This window comes from Carassius gibelio, chromosome B6, assembly GCF_023724105.1.
Source record: "Carassius gibelio isolate Cgi1373 ecotype wild population from Czech Republic chromosome B6, carGib1.2-hapl.c, whole genome shotgun sequence".
NCBI classification, from domain to species: domain Eukaryota; kingdom Metazoa; phylum Chordata; class Actinopteri; order Cypriniformes; family Cyprinidae; genus Carassius; species Carassius gibelio.
Window position 1 is genome coordinate 537,123 of NC_068401.1, and position 23,903 is coordinate 561,025.

A 23,903-nucleotide genomic window follows, 5' to 3' on the forward strand; every position below is an offset into this window, starting at 1 on the left:
AATGAAAATACGAAACGTTAATACTGCGCTTATTTTAAAGAACCGACTATGGTATTTCACAGTATTTCACAGTATTTTATAAAGAATAATTCGATCCAAACGAACACGAGTGTAATGTGTTCATAGGCCGAAATGATTTTATAAAGCGTCCGCTTGTGTGAATCCACACTGATCGATCAGAACTGCACATGAATATGATGAAAACATGCGAGAGCAGATGAATGAAACATTCCATCAGAGAAAAAAAAGATATTTTTTCTATCGCTTATTAACTTTTCAAAATCATCTTCATTCACTTTAAAAGAGTCCGAGAACATGTTGCAGATGAACAGCCCAATGCACAATATTTCTGCACCCTGACAAATAATCCATGAGTAACATCCTTGCTATTTTATTTTTTTACAAATTGAAACTTAAAATTTAAGATAACTTAATAGCTATAAAGGCGACCAAAAATCTAAACCAGTCAATTCTAATTCAAATCAGCGCCGTATTTCTCCCTTTGTCGAATGGAAGCAGGTTTTAAATCCGTTCAAAAGAGTATTCCAACACCAGCTCGAGGCTGGCACGGTTCCTTTCGTTGAAAAAGAGTTCTAAACCTTCATCTCAAGCAATAAAAACTGTAGATTGCGACAGGAACACACAAGTAGAATACTTCAGGAACACTTTTAGTGTCCATGTAAGACCTAGAACGGTGCGTGGAGACGGTTTATATATTCGTAAAGTTATGCAATACTATGAGACCCCGGATGCCATTGGGTGTTGTGACCACGCATATTGGGCATAATGAGAGTGGAGAGGAGGATGGGGTCCTGCAAGCACCTCCCCTAGAAATGCAGCAAATCTTTACCCCGTTTTTTGTCGGTGCGGAGTAGCGCGCGCACTGGGAACCGGGGACGCGCGAGACTCTTAGCATTGGCAGGCTGACGGTGACACGTGCCTCTCTCTCAACACCCCCGAGCTCCCGTGGACCGCATTGGCATCAGCGACGGCCACCGAGACGCAGGAGTCGACGCTGTGCCACGGATACAGAGAACGGAAAAGCCGCGCAAAACCAAGAGCGCTCTCGTTTACGCACCGGACATTAAACGCACTCTCGCCTGGGAAGCGCGCATCAGAGTCCGGACAGCGAACAGCATGCAGGTGCCAGGCATCCTCTACGTCTAAACGTGACATGAACCACGGAATTAGCAAAAACACCAGGCAAAACTGGAGATAACGAACACGCGTCACCACGATCTTCTCGCTCCGTTGATGCGCAGACAAAGAGCTCCGGTCGCACTCTAAATTCGATATAGCTAGAAAAACATTTGTAGAGGTATTTGAACACGAGTCTCATTTAGGAGAGCAATCATGGCTACGGTAATTAGAAGCAAGATCTCTAACAAGCTGTCCAACGCGGCCACCACGGTCACCAATAAGTCTCAGGCGAAGGTGAGTGGGATGTTCGCCAGACTGGGCTTCCAGGCCGCCACCGACGAGGAGGCTTTGGGCTTCGTCGACTGCGATGATCTGGACTATGACCACAGGCAGGGGCTTCAAATGGACATCCTTAAAACCGAGCAAATGGGTGGAGAGGGCGGCGAGGAAACGGGGGGCGAGGGGGACAGTCATTACCAGAGGGATGGAACGGGTCCGCCGCCCTCCGCGTCCAAAGACGGAGGACTCTGCTCCGAGTTAGGCAGCCCGGACAAGCCAAGAATCACTGCTTGGGAGGCAGGATGGAACGTGACCAATGCGATCCAGGTGAGGAGGCATTACGCGTCATGGCGATGCATAAATATATATATCACATTCTAAAGTTTTTAGAACTGATAAATATTGAAATATTATGTGAAAACTGTTTGCAATATAAATACATATTAAAATGATTAGTCCCCTGAGGCAAAACGTTTCTTTAATGGCGTAGATTTTTCTCGTGTTGATGTCACGTCACGGGGGATCCGATTGATATTAAGCGACTTTCATCAGCAAATTGAGCTTTATAAAACAGCAGAACATTCGATATGCATTTCTATACTGGTGTTTTGTTGGGTTTGCCTGAGCAATTCCGTCATTTTTCGACGCGCGTAAAACCAGAGAGTATTTGCCTTTAACATGTTACGATTAAAAATATCCGTTCTAAAATGTATGCATTATATAAAACGATGGTTAAAAAATAAATAAAAAAAGTGTTTTGGATAATGCCAAAAAAATGCATATTCAAACGATAAAACCCCACGTATTTAATCGTGCGCAGTTAAAGCTCCTAATATCAAGAGTGACGTCCGTGACGTGACTCCCTGCCTCTTTGATTCATCCTGATGACGACACAATGAGGTGAGCGTGACTTTGCTCACAGCAAATGAAATGTCGGACTGAATTCAGCTGCATTTCTAATGCTCCATCACACCTGCAGTGAATGTAGGAGCTGATGATGGCGCATTGCCTCTGGAGAACTCCGAAATCGTGACACCAAGACCAACATGCACTCTTAAAAATAAACGTGCTTCACAGTGATGCCCTAGAAGCAACCTTTTTGGTCTAAAAGAAGCTTTAACATCTGAAAACCTCTCTGTTTCACAAAATGTTCTTTCTTTGTTTGCAAAAAAAAAAAAACGTTCTTCAGATAATAAAAAGATGGCTCTTTGTGGAACCAAAAATGGTTCTTCTGTGGCATCACTCTTCTGTGAAGAACCATTTAAGCACCTTTGTTTTTAAGAGTGTGGGTATAACTGCACTGCATGGGAATAAAATGGAATAGAAAAGAATTCATGGGGCATTACATAGTGAATTACAGTGTGAGGATAAAAACAAGCAGTGTCTGTTATATAAAGCCATGCTCTGCTTATCTCCCCAGGGCATGTTTGTTCTCGGGTTACCCTACGCCATTCTCCACGGAGGATATCTCGGACTCTTCCTCATTATATTCGCCGCTGTCGTGTGCTGCTACACGGGGAAAATCCTCATCGCTTGCCTCTACGAAGAAAACGAAGACGGCCAGTTGGTACGAGTGAGAGACTCGTATGTGGATATTGCTAACGCATGCTGCGCGCCACGCTTCCCCGCACTGGGAGGTCACATCGTCAACGTAGCTCAAATCATCGAGCTGGTCATGACCTGCATTTTATACGTCGTGGTGAGCGGAAACCTGATGTACAACAGCTTCCCCAACTTCCCCGTGTCCCAGAGGTCTTGGGCCATCATCGCCACCGTTGGTCTTCTGCCCTGCGCCTTCCTCAAGAACCTCAAAGCTGTGTCCAAGTTCAGCTTGCTCTGCACCCTCGCGCACTTCGTCATCAACATCCTAGTGATCGCCTACTGTCTGTCCAGGGCGCGAGACTGGGCCTGGGACAAGGTGAAGTTCTACATCGACGTCAAGAAGTTCCCCATCTCCATCGGCATCATCGTCTTCAGCTACACCTCCCAGATCTTCCTGCCTTCGCTGGAGGGGAACATGCAGAAGCCCAGCGAGTTCCACTGCATGATGAACTGGACTCACATCGCTGCCTGCATCCTCAAAGGCCTGTTCGCCCTGGTGGCTTATTTGACGTGGGCCGACGAAACCAAGGAGGTGATCACCGACAACCTCCCATCTGGCATCAGAGCCGTCGTTAACCTCTTCTTGGTGTCCAAGGCGCTGCTTTCGTACCCGCTGCCGTTCTTCGCCGCCGTGGAGGTCCTAGAAAAGACTTTCTTCCAAGACGGAGGGCGTGCGTTTTTCCCGGATTGCTACGGGGGCGACGGGCGTCTCAAATCATGGGGTCTTTCGCTCCGCTGTGCACTAGTTGTGTTCACTATGCTCATGGCTATTTATGTGCCACACTTCGCGCTCCTCATGGGTCTGACGGGCAGCCTGACGGGCGCGGGTCTGTGCTTTCTCCTCCCCAGCTTATTCCATCTCAAGTTGTTGTGGAGAAAGCTCTTGTGGCATCAGGTCTTCTTCGACGTCGCCATATTTGTGATCGGGGGTATATGCAGTATTTCCGGCTTCATCCATTCCGTCGAGGGCCTGATCGAGGCGTACAAATACAACCTGTCCGATTAGTCTGGAAAATGATGAGCGGATGTAGTCTGGTGATAAGTGTTACGCATCCCACATATTGATAACCAAACCGATGTTACCCCCAGAAAAGATGAATAAACACAAAAGCATTTAACCCATGCCACTCTTAAAAATAAAGGTTCCAAAAGGGTGTTTTTCCAAAAGAACCGTCTTTGGTTCCCAAAAGAAAATGTCAGTGAAGAGTTCCTAAATGAACCATTTTGAAAAACACATCTAAAAGAACCATTCTTCATTTGAAAGGTTCCATGGAGGATGTTCATAGAAGCACTGATGCCAATAAAAACACTTTATTTGTAAGAGTGCAGACTCGTTAACACACAGTAAATCAGCGAATCTTTACACATCCACGTGAGAAATGTCTTGGACAGCAGCGCGTTACACAAGAGCACACGTATATTTGTGTTGTTAAGCGAGAAAATGGTTTACAAGAGAATTTATTTGAGCTTTGATTTGCCACGGGAATCATTTCATTTGAGTGCACGACATTCAGCAAATCTCCTGCAATACGAAATTAATTAATTAAGGGACGAACGCCGTGGCAATAAACACAATCGAGTATGTTTGAAACAAGTTAATGGATTTTCATTAATTCGATCTGAGGACACGTAGCTTAAAGCCTAAGTCTTAATTATTATCGTTTGCATTTACTGAACCAAATCTGAGAGGGCAAGATAGAATATAATACTGGACGGTGAAGAGAAGTACTTCAACTATGCATTCTGATCGTATGATGTCCATGCAGTATTAGAGATATTCAGAAGAAAACCCGGCTTTTATTCACACGTTTTAATTGCTTTCTGGCAGAAAAGATACAAAGAGACTCGTATTTTTACAAGACATCGAATAACGAACAAGATGAAGAGGAAAACGAAATGCACTCGGAAACTCCTGAAGAAATTATGGAGGATATTAAACATCCCACCAAAACAAATCGCTAAATTTCGATTTTTTTTTAATAGTATTTTAGCGTTGTTTATCGGATATCAAATGTTGTAATTTAAAACAATTAATAATGTCCATGTTCACCTCGGGGAGATTTATTCTAGCGTTGATGGATCGAAATCAAGGGACTTGCATAAGACATTTTTTTTTTTCATTTTGTGCAATCCAATGGGTGCTGTGGAAATGTTATAAAACCGTGTGTGTTGTGTTATTGTGGTTTAAAAGATGGAATGTATATCAAAAAACATCATCATATATCGTGAAAATGAATATATTGAAGAATAAAGAAACGCGTGAAATTATAGACTATTGTAGAACTGTTTTTTGGTTTTGTGTGGTATGGGGGAAAATGAAACACGTGCATCTTTTTCATTTAAAACAGAATAAATCTACAAAACAATAAATCAGTTGAGTCCCACATCTCAGGGATTTATTCCAATGGCGCATATACACATTATATTAATTATTATTATTATAGGCTAAAATATATTCTATAATATGTCTATAGCAAATGCATTTCCAAGATTTCTATTTTCTGATAATTCCTGAATTTGCAGAAGAGAAATGCCTTATTTTTTTGATGAATTATAATCGACACAATCACGGCTGGAAAAAAAGGCAGCTTTTACAATGTGAAAAACAGTGACCGCAGCATTTAAATGAATTATTTTAGTCTTCCAATGAACTGCGCTTTTAAATAAATTCTAATGCAAATAATAAATGCAACTTGTCCTTCCATACGGCGAAACAGAATGAAGTGAACTCGTGCAGAAAATGCGCGACAGATTTGTGCTCTCGGCTCTGATTCCGCAGGTTCACATGCGAGCTCACAGACAGACATCTGGATAGACTCTCAGTTACTGAGGCGAATATGAAAAAGAAATGAATAAAATACAAAGATGCGCATTCGCATATGGTTGCGTGCATGCACGCGCCTGAACACAGCATAAACACGTGAAATGAAAAGATCAAAACGGCTCTACGGTTAAATTCTAGAGAAATATATAGTAAATATAATTGTAAAAATATTATCAAAAATATATATATTTTTTATCGGCACAAAATAATTCTGCATGACACCGATGAGGGAAGAAGGTCAGAACATTTTTAGACCGTTTCCATTAACTAGCTACGTAATGAACGCTAGTGGAGAATTACGCCGTGTTGAATTGTGGGAAATCGAGTTTAACCAGAGAAGCCATTTTCTCATTACTGGACCACGAAATGCATGAGAAACTGAGTCTGTAGCGCCACCTGGTGGCTTCATAAAATACTGCCTAAATGAGACGAGAGTGCTGTACGTAAACCAGACGGTATAAAAACAGACAAACACGTTCAACATTTTACAGGATTAGAAAGGCAAATCAAAACCACAGCTGATAGAGTTTAGTTTTTCCACACACACAGAACTAGACAAACCACCGATCTATAAACATGTTCTCTATTATAGAACAGAGAGACTACCATTTTTGAAGCACCCGAGCACGGCTTACTAAACATTAAGATTACTACTTTTATGGAAATGTAAAGAGCAGCGCGTTTTACAAATGGACAGCAGTAATCGTGTAAAACAGTTAGCCGGAGATCAGAATATTTAACGTTAAAAACTGTTTGCAAACACAGATCTGTAGTCACTCACCCTCACTGTCGCTCCAAACCAGTTTTAATTGTTTTCAATTGCGAGAAATAAATAGCGGAACGTCCTGAAAGCGGTTTCCAACTGAACAAAGTCGATCAAACTTTAAAAATAAGAACAATAAAAAAGAAAATTCAGTTATTTACTGAGAATCCGCGTTCAGATCTCAAGCCCGCGTTTTCTAATTTACAAGTCAACCGTCAGTCAGCTCGTGACGCGCGAAGTTTGAATACGAGAAAGCGCCAACGAGATTTGATGGAAATAAACGCTACAATGAAAAAATAAAACCTCGCTTCTTTCTTATTTGTAATTAAACTCTTGGAAAAAAAAGTAGTTTCGTTTTAAAAGATTTCCTGTGTATAGACCAGGCCTTGAAGTAAAAGTGAGAAAAACGAAAAAGAATCAACATCAGGACAAAACATACTGATGATAACAGCAAACATCATTCACATCACGACATCCAAGTTTTAATATAAAGTAACTCAACATTGTTTTATCTTAAAGGAATTTATTCCCACACACAAAAAGAGAAATACATTAAGAAGTTCTACTGGAATCCTCACAAGTAATAATAAAAGAACATTTATTGTTTCAAGTAATAGTTAAAACTTTACAATGTGGCTTAATTACATATTTTACAAATGTAAATTGTAGCGAGTGAACAGCACAACACATAAAAACAACATACAAATCAAGAAGTCAAGCCCAAGAGTGGCAGAAAAGATCAGGAAGATGGATTACGGACACATCAGTCTGTTTTGTTCCACAAGTTGAGGTCTGAAGAACGAACTCTGTTCTACTTGTTGGCTGTAGTCTGTGAGGTGGGTTTCTTCGAGGAGTTCTCCAGCACCCACGGGTGCTCCATCACACCCTTGATAGGGAGACGGTGCATGGGGTTGTGTTTGAGCAAACGGTTTATCAGGTCTCTGCTGCCCTCGCTCACATGAGCAGGATAGGAAAACTCAACCTGGAGAGGAGAGAGATGTAGAATATACAAACAAGATGTTTACAAAACTGAAGAGTAGTTTTGTAGATCCACACCCTAAAAATTCTAACCTGAAGAGCCTAACTTTTTATCCTTTCATCGCTGATCAGCTGTGCAGAGCTAGCGAGAGTTTCTGAACATTTCACTTACTCTAGAAATCTTGCGGTACGTCTCCTCATGGCTCTTGGTTTCAAAAGGTGGACGGCCAACCAGAAACTCATAGCAGAGGACCCCGAGACTCCACAGATCCACCTTCTCATCGTGCGTTTTGCCCTCGATCATCTCTGGAGGAAGATAGTCCAGCGTACCACACAGCGTCGACCTCCTGACAGACACATGATAAACAGAAACTGAGAAAAGCACCCTCCTCAAGAAATCAAAAAGCCAGTCAGCTGCACTTAAGAGTTGTGATGATAGTATCGTGATAAAGATATCGCCTGAGGCCATAACTGAAGTTAGTCATGATGTTCTTTGGTAATGTCAATGCTCCGTTTGTTTTATGTAGCTGCTTTTTGAACAGAGGAAAAATGTAAGCCTCCTGATTAGTCATTTACAATGTTTCTATTAAATTGTTATACAATTTCAGTCACTTAACTTTAGGCTGCTTTTAGCCTTACGCAGGAGGTGGTTCATTTTCCAGGATTTAAACCAAGTAAATTAACATGTGACCTGTTCTAGAAAAAATTAAGCAATAATAACTTATAATATAGCCATTTTTTTCTGTTATTAAAGAACAATTCAAAATAAATAGGCCTAGTGCATTAATTTTTCATTTTACATCTTTAAAAAGGCATTCAAGTGAGAAATACAAATAATCAAAATGTAAAAAAAAAGCTTTGTGTGTCCATTACAGATAAAATGATTAAAACTACAATAGTTATTTTACTGTTAGATTAACATGAGACACACCTACTGTACTGATCTAATAATGTTGCACATCATGTTTTCCCAACAGTTCCCCAAACGTTCACTTGAGACAAGGATCATGTTTGCATGAATTGCCTAAATACTGTATTTGTGTGTCAGTGATCTCACATGCTGACAATATAAAAATTGAGCATGTCGTCCAACACTATGGCACTTTAATGGTTAATGAAAAACAATGACAACATGTTTTGATTACACCCAAGCAGAAGGCTGACCTGGAGGAGGGCGTGTGGACAGACCATCCGAAGTCTGCGATCTTCAGTTCTCCATTAGAGCCCAGAAGCAGATTTTCAGGTTTAATGTCTCTGTGAATCACGTCCTTGGAGTGACAGTAGCTCAGGGCGTCTGCTAGCTCCATTATATACTGCAAACAGACCATATACACACATTATTATGAGACGTCATGAGTCTTCATATATTAATCATGCAGTTTCTGTGGTTTCTGACCGTGGCACTCCGCTGGTCATTGAAGGTCCCGCAGCGCTGGAGCTCTCCATACAGCTCTCCTTTAGGAGCGAACTCCAGGATCAGATAAACACGTGCGGTGTCGTGGAAATAACCGTAGAGACGCAGGATATTGGGATGTCTGAAAGGAGAACGCACACAGTTCACTCAACACACACAATTTCCAAATGGGTTCCAGTGCTAGGGTCAGGATCATTCCAACTTTTTGATTTAAATAAAATATAAGTCAACAAAACATTTAGGCAGGAAATATGTGTTGCATCTGAAAAACAATTCTGAAGATGAACGCCAGAAACAAATCAGCAGCCTAAAAATTTAGTTACTTTTGCTTTGATATTTTTGTTTTAAAAAAAAAAAAAAAAGTGTAAACAGCACAGCTCCAGGTTGATAAACTACGACCAAACAGTTCAGGCACACATGCTCACATTTGTTTGAGAAAGAGTGATAAAAACAGCAGATGGTGAGACTTTCTACCTGAGATGTGACTGGATCTCCACCTCTCTCCGCAGCTGGTGCTCCACTCCAGCTTTCTCCAGCTGCTTTTTGAAGAGAACTTTGAGTGCCAGGATGAACTTGGTCTGACGTTCCCTGGCCAGATACACACTCCCAAACTTGCCTTTCCCCAGAGCTCTTCCAATGTCGAAATTTTCTAAACTCCATGCTTTCCTGGAGAACAGACAGACTGTCATGACCACTGACTGATTGAGAGAACTGCAGCATTAAAACACAGGGACAGCAAATACAAGACTTTCTAAATTATCATAAGACTATGTCCATGAGCCATTTGGAAAACACTCAAGAATATACACATATGTACCCAGTTGATTAATTACGATACTTTTTTAAATATATTTTATGCTGTTTAAATATGCAAATGAGGCCTTATCTAATTAAATATGCATATAAAATTATGTAATCATTCAAAGCCCATTCATGCTATTCTGCGTGCTGAAGATACTTTTTTTTTCTGTCTACATGTTATCTTAAAAGGGGTTTCCCATTAGTTTACATTTTCATTCATGTTAAAAAAAAAAAAATCATCATCATTTGAAGAACCAATTCGATGTATGGTTGACATTTGAGGCTTAATATTTTAGCAAAGCACTGAACCAGTTTTCAGCTTGTTTATTTTCATGCAGAAATACAGCACGCAGCTGCATCAAACAATGGTGTAAACAATGTAAACCATGATAATCGTAAATTAATAAATCGCTATTACAACTTCAAGGGAATAAACAACAATTATGATTGTCATAATCATGGAGCCCTACTGTCATTGAAGCAAAATATACACAAATCAGACTTGATCAGTACATTAAACTTTTTTTTTTTTTAATGGCTTTGAGGTGGCAACTGCACTTAAGTGTAAAAACTTAATGTAGCCACACAACATAAAACGTATATAAACTGTAAAGGACTTACTTGGACATATTGGATGTCCCAGTGGAAGGAGTTTCTGGAAAGCAACACAAAAAACTCATTATAACATTCTCAGTATGATCAGATCAGATGTAACCGCAGAAGTCAAGCTTACGCTGAGGTTTGTCCTGTTTGCTGGGCACAGAACTCTTTGTGGGCTCCGCTACAGGAAGCTTCGGCTGTGGTTTGGTGTGTGCTGCTGTTTTGGGTTCATCTGGACTGATGTTCTGATCTCCTGGACACATGGTTTTCACAGAAACTGGGTGTCCGACGGGTTTCTGCGGATTCCCGGGACGCTGGATGCGCTGTGGCCCTGGAGCTGTGCTGAGAACACGCATGGACACGGGCTTCTGACCGCTCTGGGACACAGGAACTCTCATAGGTCCATCGGCAGAACCCTGCAGAACAGGAACATCATGTGTCAAAAGAATGCATATAGAGAACAAAGAAATAGGTTAAACTAGGAGTATTAATACAAAGTCTCAATGCACCAAAAATGTTTTATTTGGATTAAAAACTAATAAGTAAAAAGCCAGCCAACACGAAAAACATTTTCATTAAATAAAGCATGTTTTTGCAGAACCCTTCAAATGCATCAGCTCACACTTCACTTTCTAGTGAACACATGAAGTGTAGCATTGCCTATGTTACTATATTTAGAGAACAGATGAAAACTACTGTAACTGAAGGTAAGTTACAATGTAATTTTTAAATAAAAAAAGACTTTTGGTGTTTTGCAAAACGTTTATAAACAAAGTATGAAGCCTTGCTGAGAATAAAAACAAGTCGCTAACAACATCCAGTTTGTCTCAAATAAAGTGAAGTCACCTTCTCATTCTCAGCTCGATTCATCTTCAGCTCTCTGCTGGATTTGGTTCTTGCGGCGGTTTCCATATTCTGGGTTTAAAAAACGACATTATTCGATTAAACACAAACAATACAGCACAACGAAACAACCCGTCACATAATGAGAGAGAGGGTAAGTTAATCAGTTTCAATCCAATAAAGAAGTAAAAATAACGTTATGAAGCACGGCGGCAGATTGAGGCCTGATACACGACGGCACCCGTTCAGAAGATTCACAAACTAACGTTCCCAACAAAACGTAAATCTATGTAAAACAGCCAACTTTTTTAAATTAAAACAAATTAAAGAAATGGATCAGTCGATAATAAATACATTCAGAAGATTTTCTCGTCATCGTGATGAAGAAACGTTACCTCCTTCAGCCGATTCCACACGAAATATCCTCCTCAAATCCGACAGAAACGCGATGATTTCCCCCTCACCGTGTTAATAACCCGTTACCATTCGATAAATCAGCCGTGTGTGGTGTTTAATTTCGAGAAAAAAAAAACCATTCAAATATATACTTTTACAGCTAGAGAGGACGACACTGTTCTCTTCAGCCGCTGCGACTCTGGCCTGTTTAATTTCAAATATCCCACTTTTAAATACCTTTAAGTATAATCTGATTTTTGATTGGTCAGATGGAACAGTAAACTCGAATCCTATTGGTTGTTGGAGAATTCGTCATGTGACGCAAGGGTCCACGAGCGAAGCCGGGAAAAGGCATCGTTGAAGAGCAGAAATGACCAGTAGGTGGCGCGAAAGACCAACCTTCACATCAGTAAACATTACACTATATCCAACTTTATTATATTCAAATATATTACCTTCAAAAATAATAAAATGCCCACTTTTTGGTAGATTTTAGATTGTTTTCTAATTCACTTTATTAAAAAAATCTAAATGAGAAAATAAGTTCAGCTAAAATTGCTTTTTTAATATATTTTTATTATAATTATTTAGATGAAATATAATTCAGAAGGATGTTTTCAAAGCAGCTTTTTTACCATTCTGACATCAATGATATGATTTTATTTATTAAACAAATTCTACATTCACAAATCCCTCTCAACTCCAGCTGTTTCTTTCATCTGGCCATTTTCAAAGTCTTCGCAAATAGTTAATGACAAAATTAGTTTGACAAGAACAAATATAATAAAACATAATTAAAATCCATTCACAACTATTTGCTCTCGCACATCTCAATCTTGGTAAAGCATCTGTGAAATAAGAAACCATGACCATATTCAGGCACCTTTATGAACAAATCAACACGAGCCATCGTTTAGGACAAATGTTAGTTTATTTCAACATCTATAAACTACTTTGGCTGTGTTCAGAGAATAAATGATGAACAAAGATCTTCTCTAAAACACTACAGTCATTTAATTCATTCCTAAATTACTTCAACCTTTCCACCAAGTTGCTCTATTTGATTTAATACTAAATATGCCAGTAACAAACATTTACATTCAGAATAAATAAATGCAGTTGTTTTATTTGAGTTCTTCATCAATATTTAAACTGAAGTCAAGCAAACATACAGAAGGTCTTCGATACCAGAAGGAAAAACACAAACATCTGTAAAACAAGGACACATCCACAAACAGAACAGAAGCACCATCTTCACCGTCACATTCAGCTTCATGACACCGTTATCCCACTGCTGACGATGAAGATAATGAAGTTGTGATTCATGGATGCATGAAATAACATAAACCTACCAAAAATAAATAAATAAATAGAATGTATTTCACCCTATTTCTGATGTTTCCCATCATCACACACACGTTTCACATCTGGATCAACACTGCACTTAGTCACGGCGAGACATTTAACATTATATTAACCATTCTCGATGGTCATGTGACGTTCTGTGGTTTATACACCATCATCTCTTCAGTGCTCAGCGTCTGATTGGCTCTCTGAAGAATCCAGTGGACATCCGCAACGCTCCTCCAAATCTAGTCTGGATATGTTTGTTCCCTTCCTTGACGCTTGGGTTAAGTGTTACTAGTTTAATAGTAGTACTAAAAATTGTAATATACTAACAGTTTTCAAGTGTATCAGCGCTCTCTGACTGTAAGAGTCACGTGTAACAGAGCTGAAAGGTTTGGCTGAATAGTTGTTCCTCTTCCTTCATCGCATCAGAGAGGATGAGTCCGTCCTGTTATACTGATTCATTAAAACTATGTTTGAGAGTTTGAGCGTCTCTCCGCCGCTGGACGTCCCCGTCAGCCTCTAATGTAGACGCTCGGATGTGCAGGACGCCGGGAATGAAGTTCCACCATTGGAGAACGATGTGTAGAGAAGAGCGGCGACAGAGAGGAAGAGAGGAGCGGTCACTTCTCGGTGACGGCGGCGGCAGCCATCGGTGTCCTCAGGGTTCCTCTAGCTGTGATGGCCAGCTCCTCGATCTCTGTGTTCAGACGTCTGATCACCCACTCCATCGCCTCACGACCCTGCGCACACACATTCACCCTCAGACTGAGCAGATCATCGTTTTCATAAAGAAACATGCAATATTGGTCTAGCTGTTTCCACTGTGTCATTCTCTGTGAAACATTTGAAAGAAAAAGACAGAATCCAGTCACAAAATCATGATATATCGCCCGATATATAACTTTTTTTTTTGACAAGGTATTGTACTTTCATTTAGATTTTTAGGACTTTTATTTTGACAGTGCTGAGAATGCTAGCAGCCGAGCATTAACACTCCTGTTCTCTGTCTTCATTAGTTTAACAGTTTTGTCAAAGTAAATAAATAACCTTCTTTCACCTATTTTTATGTATATATAAAAATGCTGGATAGAAATGCCAAGATTCACTTAAATTCTAAAAATGTGAAAAACTGTGAAAAAATGTTATCCAATATGAAAAGCTATGTAGAACAGCCAGTTTATCAGGAAGTGATGATTTTGTTCTCTTTGATTCATTGCATGGAAACTGTGCTTTATTTGCAAATGTTTCATGCAATATCAGAGTTTTACACATTAGTTAAATTCACACCTGTGGATGGAAACAGCTAATGATTGGTGAAGTGTGTTGGGGTTAGCTGACCTTTCCTGCGTTGTTGGAGATGGTGGAGGCCATGAGTCCCTCCAGATAGCTGCTGAGACTGACGCCCTTCACAGAGATGATGGCTTCCTGCGTGAGCATGGTCCTGCGGGAACATCAGCACATACACAACATTACACCAGCAGCTCATGGAGATTTCAAACCCACAGCTGATGAGCTCGTTTAACACATTCAGATCAGAAAGCGTGAGGAATCTTACTTCTCCGGGTCGTCTGGGTGCGGTCGGTAAACTAGCCGCTCGTCCACTGACACCATGTTAGTGAAGGTGATCTACGGTGAGAAAAGCAGAACATGATGGGTATGAAATTCTCAAAGTATGCGGTTTATAATCATAACAGAGATCAACACCCTCCGAGTTTTTCCCAGAATGCAACTCTTTGACACACAGACAGGCCTCGTCTCATTCCAGACAACATTCAAGCACATGAACTCAGTGCCCTCGCTTTATAAAGACTATAGTGCTACAGAGGATGAAGAACAGGGATGTGTGAGAGAAGACTGAGATGATGAATGTCATGCGCTGATGTGGTTACAGACACATGTTCCTCATAATAAACAATATCACTTACATTAGTGGACTGAAGCTCAAAGCTCTTCTCTTTGGGATCGACGACGGAGTGCTCCTGGATGTACGTACATGTCCGAGTGTTGCCAATTATCTGTGGAAACAAAACAGCAGTTTGATGAAGAACTCATTTATTAATAACCAAAGCCACGCTCTGTTCTGGCGCTAGATTGAGTCTGTGTAATAATCCTGAACTCAGAAGAGAACAAGATCAACTATTATTAACCCAGCAACACTATCATTCCCCGGAGCTGTACTAGAACAGACTCTATTTACAGAACATTACTGCCGTCATGTGAACATGCTTCAGATCGCATTCATTTCTCAAAAAGATGACACTATTGTGATGGTTTCCAACAACAAGAAAACTAACTGGAGCAGTAACCGGTCGGTTTGATTCTTTAAACACGCAAACATTTGTTCGTAATGTGTGGGTGATCCGCTTTCAAAGACTAACCACAGCAAACAATCACTTCAATATGTTGAAGTAAAAAGAAACTCAAAGCATTGAATGCTTTACCTGTAAAATGATCGTTTGTTTGCTTTAATATCAGCTTGTGTTTAAAGAGTGTTAGTTTGTAACACTGAACATGAATTTTCTATAAAGCTGCTTTGAAGCAACATCTACTGTGGACCTTCATCATTCCTCATTATTGTAGAGTAAAAACAAACAGATTCCAGCTTCAGGAATCATACCGGAAAGTTCTGGCCTCGTAATAACCTCGGACGGTCCTTGAGCAGAATGAATGTGTCAGGTCAAGGGTGACAGGCACGGGTCAGATTCAGACTCACGTCACAGCGGGACACTTCATTCAGAAACAAGACACCAGGACGACATGTTCTGAGGACTAACCAGACCCATATAACTGTTCAGGTCAGAGACCAGCACACGGGAGAACTGAGGTTACATGCACTACCAATCAGGTCAGGAATCCCTGAAGTCTTCCCATAGCTGGGATGTGAACATCTCAAACCAGCAGGACTGAACTCTGAGCTCATTCTGGATTTATCCTGGTGGTTTCCACCAAATGTGACGAGAACAATGAGCTACTGAGAGCTTCTTACAGTTTTGGGATTAAAGTCAGCTGCTTGCTTTAATTCCATGAAGCATGCAAACAAACAGATTAGTAGAGATGCACCAAAATTAAAATCCTTGGTTGAAGCCAAACAAAATGAAACGCTGAATACACAGCATTTTCCCACATTTTTTTTGACATTTTTTTTTTTTACTATTGCATAAATTAAATAGCCAAACCAACAAAAAATTATTCCAAACACCGTTTTGCATCTGATGTGGATTCGTTCCTGAATGAATCACCCGTTCAATGATTCAGTTCAATCACAATGACTCACTTACTAACAGCCACAGCTCTTTAATAAAGAAAAAACTTCTTATCACATTACTCAATGGAATTACTTGTTACTAAAATAATCGCTAGCTGCAGCCCTAATCGTGTCACGCCATTGTTTGGTACAGTCTTTTCAGTTTTATTAATTTCAGTCACCAAACATTCAGTGCATCCCTACAGATTAGTCTGTTTTCTAGAAGAAAAGCAGGAGTCCGTACCGATCGCACGATGGACGGCAGACCCCATTCAGTGCTGAGAAGACGTTTGCTGTGAAGCCGTCCCTGCTGGTCCACATTACGGTCCAACACATCCACGCCAAACACGCTGGGGTTCATGGGGTTCGGGTACTTCTGCATGGCAGCTTTGGTCACGGTTTCCCACGGATGGCTGTGAGAGACACAAACAGAAACGTTAGTACTGCTGGAGCCTAAAACACAGTGAACCTTCAGGGTCTTTAATTAGAGCTGAAGCACAATATGACAGTGGGACTGTTACATAATGCATCCGCATGCATCTGTGCAGAACTGTAACACGATCGCTGAGGAGCGCCTGCGATTACAGCCTTCATGAGCCACGCTGCGTCTGTGATGTGTGCACGGGACATCACGAGACGTTCATTCAGACACACACACCAGAAACAGCAGGAGATGACTGATTCTGATTCAACCACTTGATTCACAACCACGAAGACACTTCTTTAAGAAACACACAGCCAAAGAGATCAGAAGAACTAAAACTATATCATAAAGACTAAACTACTGATAATAGTCTGATTTCACAACTTTGTTCTACATCCAAAGGATTCAGAACAGATCTGAAAAGACACCTCGAATTAACCCTTATGTTGTGCTCTGGTCAATTCTTTTCCCTAAAAAAATGTTATCACATTAGACTTTGCTCACACACGGTATAACAACTTGTATTTTTATACTTTATGGTATTTAGATTTTTTTTGTTCACCTTGTTACATTTGTGGTGTTTCAATTCAAAAATTGCCTGCTTATAAAATATTGCTTTTAAATGTCATGTTATGCAAACATATATAGATTCAATCTTATCTTTTTCCATTTTGCACAGGTTTTGTTTTTCTTTTTGGAGCGGACTGATCATAGGCCTCATTGATCTTAAACTCAAACTTCAGATTTTGAGGAAATATTTCCAAAATTATCTACAAAAATCATGCTTTTAGACTCAGAAACTGAACCTAAGCTCAGACCAATCAGCTCCAGAAAATAAACTCAAAACCTGTGCTAATGGAAAGAAAACACATTGATTTGTGTGTTTGTGTCTTATCCTGTGCAGCAAGTTGTGTAAGATGTGTTTTGTGTTTGTATTTTAAAACTCAAAAGCAAATATAAAATATATATTTTTTAAATACACATTGGTAAAAATATCAAATCCAAAATTTCGTAATAATATAACACAATGAGAGATTTACAAGCTATTTTTTCAAAGGCTAATCCTTTTTAAAGCAGAAACACCGAAGTCACCATTGATTAATCAATAGGACAATATATTTCACGTTATATAATGTACGTGTGTGGTGTTTATTTATTATTAAATCAATTTTGTTTTCTTTATTTGCGGTGTTTGGGAACAGCATGAGCTGCGTCTGGCGGCTTCGGCTCAGATGAATGGTTTCCTGGGAGACAGCCAGCGGTCACATGACGCGTGACGTTTGGCGGGAGGTCCATGTAGGGGAAAGGTCAAGGAGAGTTGCGCAATGACCGGCACAAGACTCACTCCAACACACGTGGGATCAAAGGTCACGGATTTACCTGAACATCTTTAATTCAGCCACTTCATCAGCCGATGAACACTAACTAGCGATCTCATCACACTAACTAACCAGCAGGGAAGTTAATAGACCCACTGAAACCCAACAGCACTAGTACTGACGGTTCTGAAGAACAATCATGATCAAAACTTCTAAAAACCAAGATCAAAAAATCTAATCTTTATTTAACAAAAACTGAAACCAGAATAATCAAAATCTGTGAAGTCAAACTCTGCATTATTTTTATGTAACGTTACTAGTCTTTCAGCTGCCAAGGACATAGTAACTCACTTCACAACTGTGTGTTAAACTCACTGCATCAGCAAACACTAGTGTCTGGTTTAGTGTGTAAGTTAGTAGTTACAGTTATAGTAGTTACAGTTATTAATCTTTAGTTATTAACGTTAGTCATCAGTTGTTTCGATAAAAAGCCGTCGACTGCAGATTCTGACTAACGTTAACTACACTAGCATAACTAAAGTTACTCAATCAACTTTTACATGACTAACACTTTTCGTACCATAAAAAAAAGAATAGATGTTAAAAAAAAATACCGATCTTAATAAACTGCCAGGAAGCCGTTGGACGCTCTGACGCCTCGTGTGACGTTACGTTCCCTCAGATGCTAAAAACCGGTCAAACAGCTCTCACACGATCACTCCACCGCAATAAAATACTAATAACACCTTCACTCACTTGAAAATGTGTTCTGACGTCCAGATCTTCATGGCTCTTGTTGTATTGTAGAGGTTTAGTGCACGAGAGCCGCTGAGGGACACCGCGCCGCTTCCGCCGTTTGTTCCAGAACACTGCCGCTCAGGCCCCGCCCACCGATGACGCACGCACCAACGCAGGACGCGCTCCGACCAATCAGAGACGAGCGCTCTGACTGGAAAAGAATGTGCGCATGTATGGAACAGAACATGATGACAGGTGTCTCCAGCGCACACTCTGTACAGGTCTATATGATGATCAAGGTTACACGGCCACATCCTCTCAAGGACCAAAGACTTGAAGGAAGTCGGTCATTTATCACGTGACATGAGAAGGTCACTTTTAGCTTCACATATATATATATATATATATATATATATATATATATATATATATATATATATATATATATATATAAATATATATATATATATATATAGCCTATGTGTGTGTGTGTGTGTGTGTGTGTGTGTGTGTGTGTTAACATGAGGGTTAAGAGTTTCTCCAGGAACTTTTAGACCAAAAGGTTTTTAAGTTCTCAAGAGACATCAGTTTTAGTCAGGGTTTCCAAACCTTTGACTCGATGGTGAACAGAAATAAACCAGCAGCATGTGACTTATGTACAGCACACGATGAGCACATGCGGAGCTTCTGTCACATTAGCACATCACATTTCATAATCACTGATTAGACTCATAAAGTCTGTCCACTGTAGACATGAGCTGCACACCTGATACCCTTTGAAATGAAGCATTACACATCATCACACATCAGAAAAATGATGTCCACTAAGACCAACAAAAACCCCAGCTGACTTTCAGCAAATGCCAAATTCAAATATACAAGGTTATTATTTTATAGTCATCACTGAATTATCCACACCTTTTAAAAAAGACTTTCAGTGGGTTGTATTATAAAGTGGAAACTAACCAGGTTCTGTTTTAATGGGATATTAATTCTTGATTATTCTCATTAGTGAGAATCACGCACCGTCTGCTGCTGAAGAGACTGAACGCTTTTCTAGTCCAGGATCTGTGTTTATCTTCAGGGAAATGTCAACAATAAAGGAAAATTATCTGAAACATATACAATTCTAATAACTATGACAACAGTATTTCTGTTAAAGATTTAGTAATGTAGCTTGAATTGATCCTTCATGTTATCAGTGAATTAATAATATTGATAAACATTCATATTTAAAACTACTGGAAATAGAATATTAGTCATTCAAGAAAAATACTGGATGGATGTCACTTTTTTATTGTTGATTAATATTATAAAATAATAATAATATTAAACCAATGATGTATACATTTAGGCTGAAGTACTTACATATTTAATTGTGAAGACAAATATATTATACCATGTTAAACAAATCCTTCTGTTGTTGTTTTTTTTTTTTTTTACTATATGTAGGCATTTAATTTTACTAATAACTTATTTCAGCTTTAGTCGTTGAGTAGTAATGATGATGAGTTGCCCAGTAGGTGGCGCTGCTTTCCTTCTCTTATCATTCAAGTGTCGGTCTGTTGGATAGTGAGTGTGTGTGTGTGTGTGTGTGCGTGAGAGGGGGGGGGGGGGTGAAAATGTGTTTCTTGTCTCTTTTTAAGTTTTTTTTATTTAAAACCTTGAAAAATATTTTTTGCTTGACTTGCACTTTACTTGTTCTAATCTATTTTCCCCTTCCTTTTCAGATTATTGCGCATTATTTGATTTCTTTATTGTCTGGACTAGATGTAAAGTATTGAAAACGATAATAATGACTCGTTGATGCTATAATAATTTCTCCAATAATGTGGCAAATTATAAATCCACTAAGTAACATATTACAAGTGCTTCTCTCTTTCAAAACTCAAATAACTCAGTTTACTGATGCTGTCCTCCTCACTATGATTTTTTTGGTTAGTTTTATTGTATTATGTTTTATAGTATTCATACAGATAAGATGAACAGTGTTTATTAAATTGCATTTTAACTTTTTAATGAACTTTTTCTTGGGCTGATTTTGATCAAATGTGGAAAATATCAAAAGAACTGAAAGTCATTTCTGAATTACTCTCCTCTCCTCCAAACACACTGACAGCAGAATCAGAGAAATATGAATCCAATCTTTCTTTCCTGCAGCGGGATGCATTTGTTCAGTCAAGTCGGATCAATCCGATGCATACGTTTAATATAATAGTCACATCATGCGCCGCTTCATTGTTATTGTTCTCAGAACACTTCATTTGGGTCAGATGACTGAGAGACTAGACAGTGTGTGTGTGTGTGTGTGTGTGTGTGTGTGTGTGTGTCTGTGTGTGTGTGTGTGTGTCTGTGTGTGTGTGTGTGTCATTATCAGTCCTGCATGTGATTCCAAATGGACTGATGTCAATTAATCTATCTGCCCTCATCTCTCTGCTATTCTCGTTCCATAAGGTTTATGATCTTTTATCATTTATTGTCTCTGATGTTTCCTCAGTCTCTCTCTTCACATGTCTTCCTCTCAGTGTGACTCTCTCTCACACACACACACACACACACACAAAATCATTTCATTTCGCCTCTCAGGTGTTTGACGCCGATGTCTAGACGACTGATTACAGCAAATAAGAGACAGACAGACACGAGAACACACACACACACACACACACACACACACACACACACACATATATATATATATATATATATATATATATATATATATATATATATATATAATGTTACAGATATATAGATATAGATCTGTTTACCCCATCAATATCTGTAAATAATTATCTAAATGTTTATAAATATATAAATAACTGTAATAAATGTAATATATGACCTATATCTCCCTATATCAAGAGTGATTGTTACCTGTAAGGCAATATATTATGCATAGTACGTTTAATATAATATGCATTAATATATGAAATTGTGACCATTTGTAATATGTATTTCTTCATATGACAATATATTTCACATATGGAAATGTGATATATGCACATGTATAACATATGAATATGAGTTTCCTAAACAGTTAACGTTGGGTCCAGAACTGCGTGTTCAATGCTGAGCTCTTCTGCTCTATTTCTGGATCAAACAGATGAAGACCGAGAGGAAACTGTTGCACAACAGAGTTTTGCTTTTTAACATCATGTGAGCGTCCAGCTGTATGAATCATCGCTTCCAAAGGTCTCAGACAGATTATGACATCAGAGACCAGAGATCACACACACACACACACACACACTCCTGCGGCCCATAATGCCACTCTGATTCCACAGACTCAAGGTTTTGAATATTTCAGTCACTGTTGTCTGATGCATTTGCTGTTTCACTATCGCACTATTGTGTGTGTGTGTGTTAGAGAGAGTCTGCAAAAACAAAAGTCTAAAATTGTGAGATAAATGTCACAATTACCTTTTTTATTTCTTTATTCTGTGTTGGAACTTGCATAATTTAGACTATATGGAATAGCTGAAGTGTTGATTTTGGCAGTTTTCTTGTGTTTCAGTGGCACTATGCTCTTCTCAAACCGTAGATTATGGTGCTAGCAACACTGAGGTCATGGGTTCGATTCCCAGGGAATGCATGGACTGATCAGTTGTATACCTTGGATAAAAGCATCTGCATAAATCTCAATGTTATTTCATGACACACTACATCATTATTGTGCTCAGTGTGGCATTACATATCTGTGAAGAATAATGACATTAGTATTAGTCTTTTTTTTTTCTTTTTTTTTTAAGTTGTATGAAATATATTTAAATCTATGTACAAGCATTTACCATGAAACAATATGAATTAAATGCATAATTAAACCAAAAATTTAAATGTGCTTAACCTGAGTTCATCAGAGATTAGGATTGAGTTTGTTTCTTCATCAGGTTTGTAGAAATGTAGCACTGCATCAGTGTCTCATCAATGGATGCTCTGCAGTGAATGGGTGCCGTCAGAATGAGAGTCTGATAAAAACATCACAATAATCCACAGCACTCCAGTCCATCAGTGAACATCTGGAGAAGACAAAACCTGAAACACATCCAGCATTAAGATGATTTTAACTCAAACACACAGAGTCTATAATCCAGAATAACACTTCCTCCAGTGAAAAAGTGTTCTGGTCTGAATCAGGAGAGAAATCTGCACAGATCAAGCAGCGTTTAAACTTGTATTTTGACTCATATTTTAGCCAAAAGCACAAAGGGTGAGCACATTCTCATTTTAACTGAACTATTCCTTAAATAGCAAGAGAAATTGTGTTTTGGACCTGAAGAGGGCGCTCACTCTCTCAAATGTCCAGAGATGAGTCAGAAACACTGCAGCACTCACACTGAACATATGAATCATCTTTATATTTCACAACACAACATATTTTAAGCACACTATGTTTGGAAATGTCAAGTGAATAATTGATGATTGTCTTTAAAACTACTTTGAGTCTGTCTGTAATCCCCTTGGGACTGTTTGTCCACGTAAAAAGCTCTAAAAGCCCTCGTTCACCCAAGTTTGACTCGGATTGGCTCATGCACTCTTTTATTGCAGAAAAAAACATATATATATATATATATATATATATATATATATATATATATATATATATATATATATATATATATATACATATACGTTCTCCCAAAGAGATTTAACCTGATTGCAATGACAGAATAAATGAAGTAAAGTTTCTTCCTCAACTTGAATTTTTTTACTCAGAATACACAGATAAAAAATAAGCAATTTGGAAGTTCATTGGTTGCAAAATATTTCAGGCAAACCATGCTTTCTTCCGGTGAATGCTGTCAAAAGAGGGAATGTATATACTGAATAATATAAAACTTACTTTATATATCAAATGTTAAATATTATTTTTCAAGAAGACAAACTCCATTCAATAAAAGTTTGGGCAAAATTGTTTCCCTCTCATTAAATCAAAAGTATGTTTTAAATAAATGCACATAGCTTGTAGACAAACTTCTGAGAACAGAGCTGGCTTTAAATCGGTCTTTAAATAAATCCAAAACAAAACCTCTGTCATACCAGTTATCAATAACAATAAACTTTCCACGGATTAAACCACATGAATTATTCCAAAGAATTTATTTGTGGGAAGAAAAGATAACAGTTTCCAAGCATGTTTTTGAAATGAAAATGACTTTGGCTCATGCACTCTGTGAGAGGGCCAAGT

The 23,903-nt window shown here is 39.0% G+C and overlaps 3 protein-coding genes across 4 annotated transcripts; 1 reads left to right on the forward strand and 2 right to left on the reverse strand.

Moving 5' to 3' along the window:
* The first annotated feature begins 855 nt into the window (after nucleotides 1–855).
* On the forward strand, nucleotides 856–5,289 carry slc32a1 (solute carrier family 32 member 1). The gene is made up of 2 exons (XM_052558884.1): nucleotides 856–1,746; nucleotides 2,840–5,289. Exons 1-2 carry the CDS (start codon nucleotides 1,354–1,356, stop codon nucleotides 4,025–4,027), a joined length of 1,581 nt encoding a protein of 526 aa, XP_052414844.1. The 5' UTR covers nucleotides 856–1,353; the 3' UTR covers nucleotides 4,028–5,289.
* Nucleotides 5,290–7,189: 1,900 nt separating this feature from the next.
* Nucleotides 7,190–11,855, reverse strand: aurka (aurora kinase A). Its single transcript, XM_052558888.1, has 9 exons — nucleotides 11,640–11,855; nucleotides 11,248–11,316; nucleotides 10,535–10,817; nucleotides 10,423–10,456; nucleotides 9,475–9,666; nucleotides 8,983–9,121; nucleotides 8,751–8,899; nucleotides 7,759–7,933; nucleotides 7,190–7,590 (listed from the first exon to the last, which is right to left on the reverse strand). The coding sequence occupies exons 2-9, from the start codon at nucleotides 11,311–11,313 to the stop codon at nucleotides 7,420–7,422; spliced, it is 1,209 nt and encodes a 402-aa protein (XP_052414848.1). The 5' UTR covers nucleotides 11,314–11,316; nucleotides 11,640–11,855; the 3' UTR covers nucleotides 7,190–7,419.
* A 697-nt stretch (nucleotides 11,856–12,552) lies between these two features.
* On the reverse strand, nucleotides 12,553–18,900 carry prelid3b (PRELI domain containing 3). Of its 2 annotated transcripts, none has more exons than XM_052558898.1 (6): nucleotides 18,734–18,900; nucleotides 16,479–16,647; nucleotides 14,916–15,005; nucleotides 14,546–14,616; nucleotides 14,329–14,431; nucleotides 12,553–13,730 (listed from the first exon to the last, which is right to left on the reverse strand). In XM_052558898.1, the coding sequence occupies exons 1-6, from the start codon at nucleotides 18,763–18,765 to the stop codon at nucleotides 13,611–13,613; spliced, it is 585 nt and encodes a 194-aa protein (XP_052414858.1). In that variant the 5' UTR covers nucleotides 18,766–18,900; the 3' UTR covers nucleotides 12,553–13,610. The 2 variants fall into 2 exon arrangements, with proteins under 2 accessions (XP_052414858.1, XP_052414859.1); XM_052558899.1 differs by lacking the exon at nucleotides 18,734–18,900 and adding an exon at nucleotides 18,592–18,724.
* Nucleotides 18,901–23,903: the final 5,003 nt, after the last annotated feature.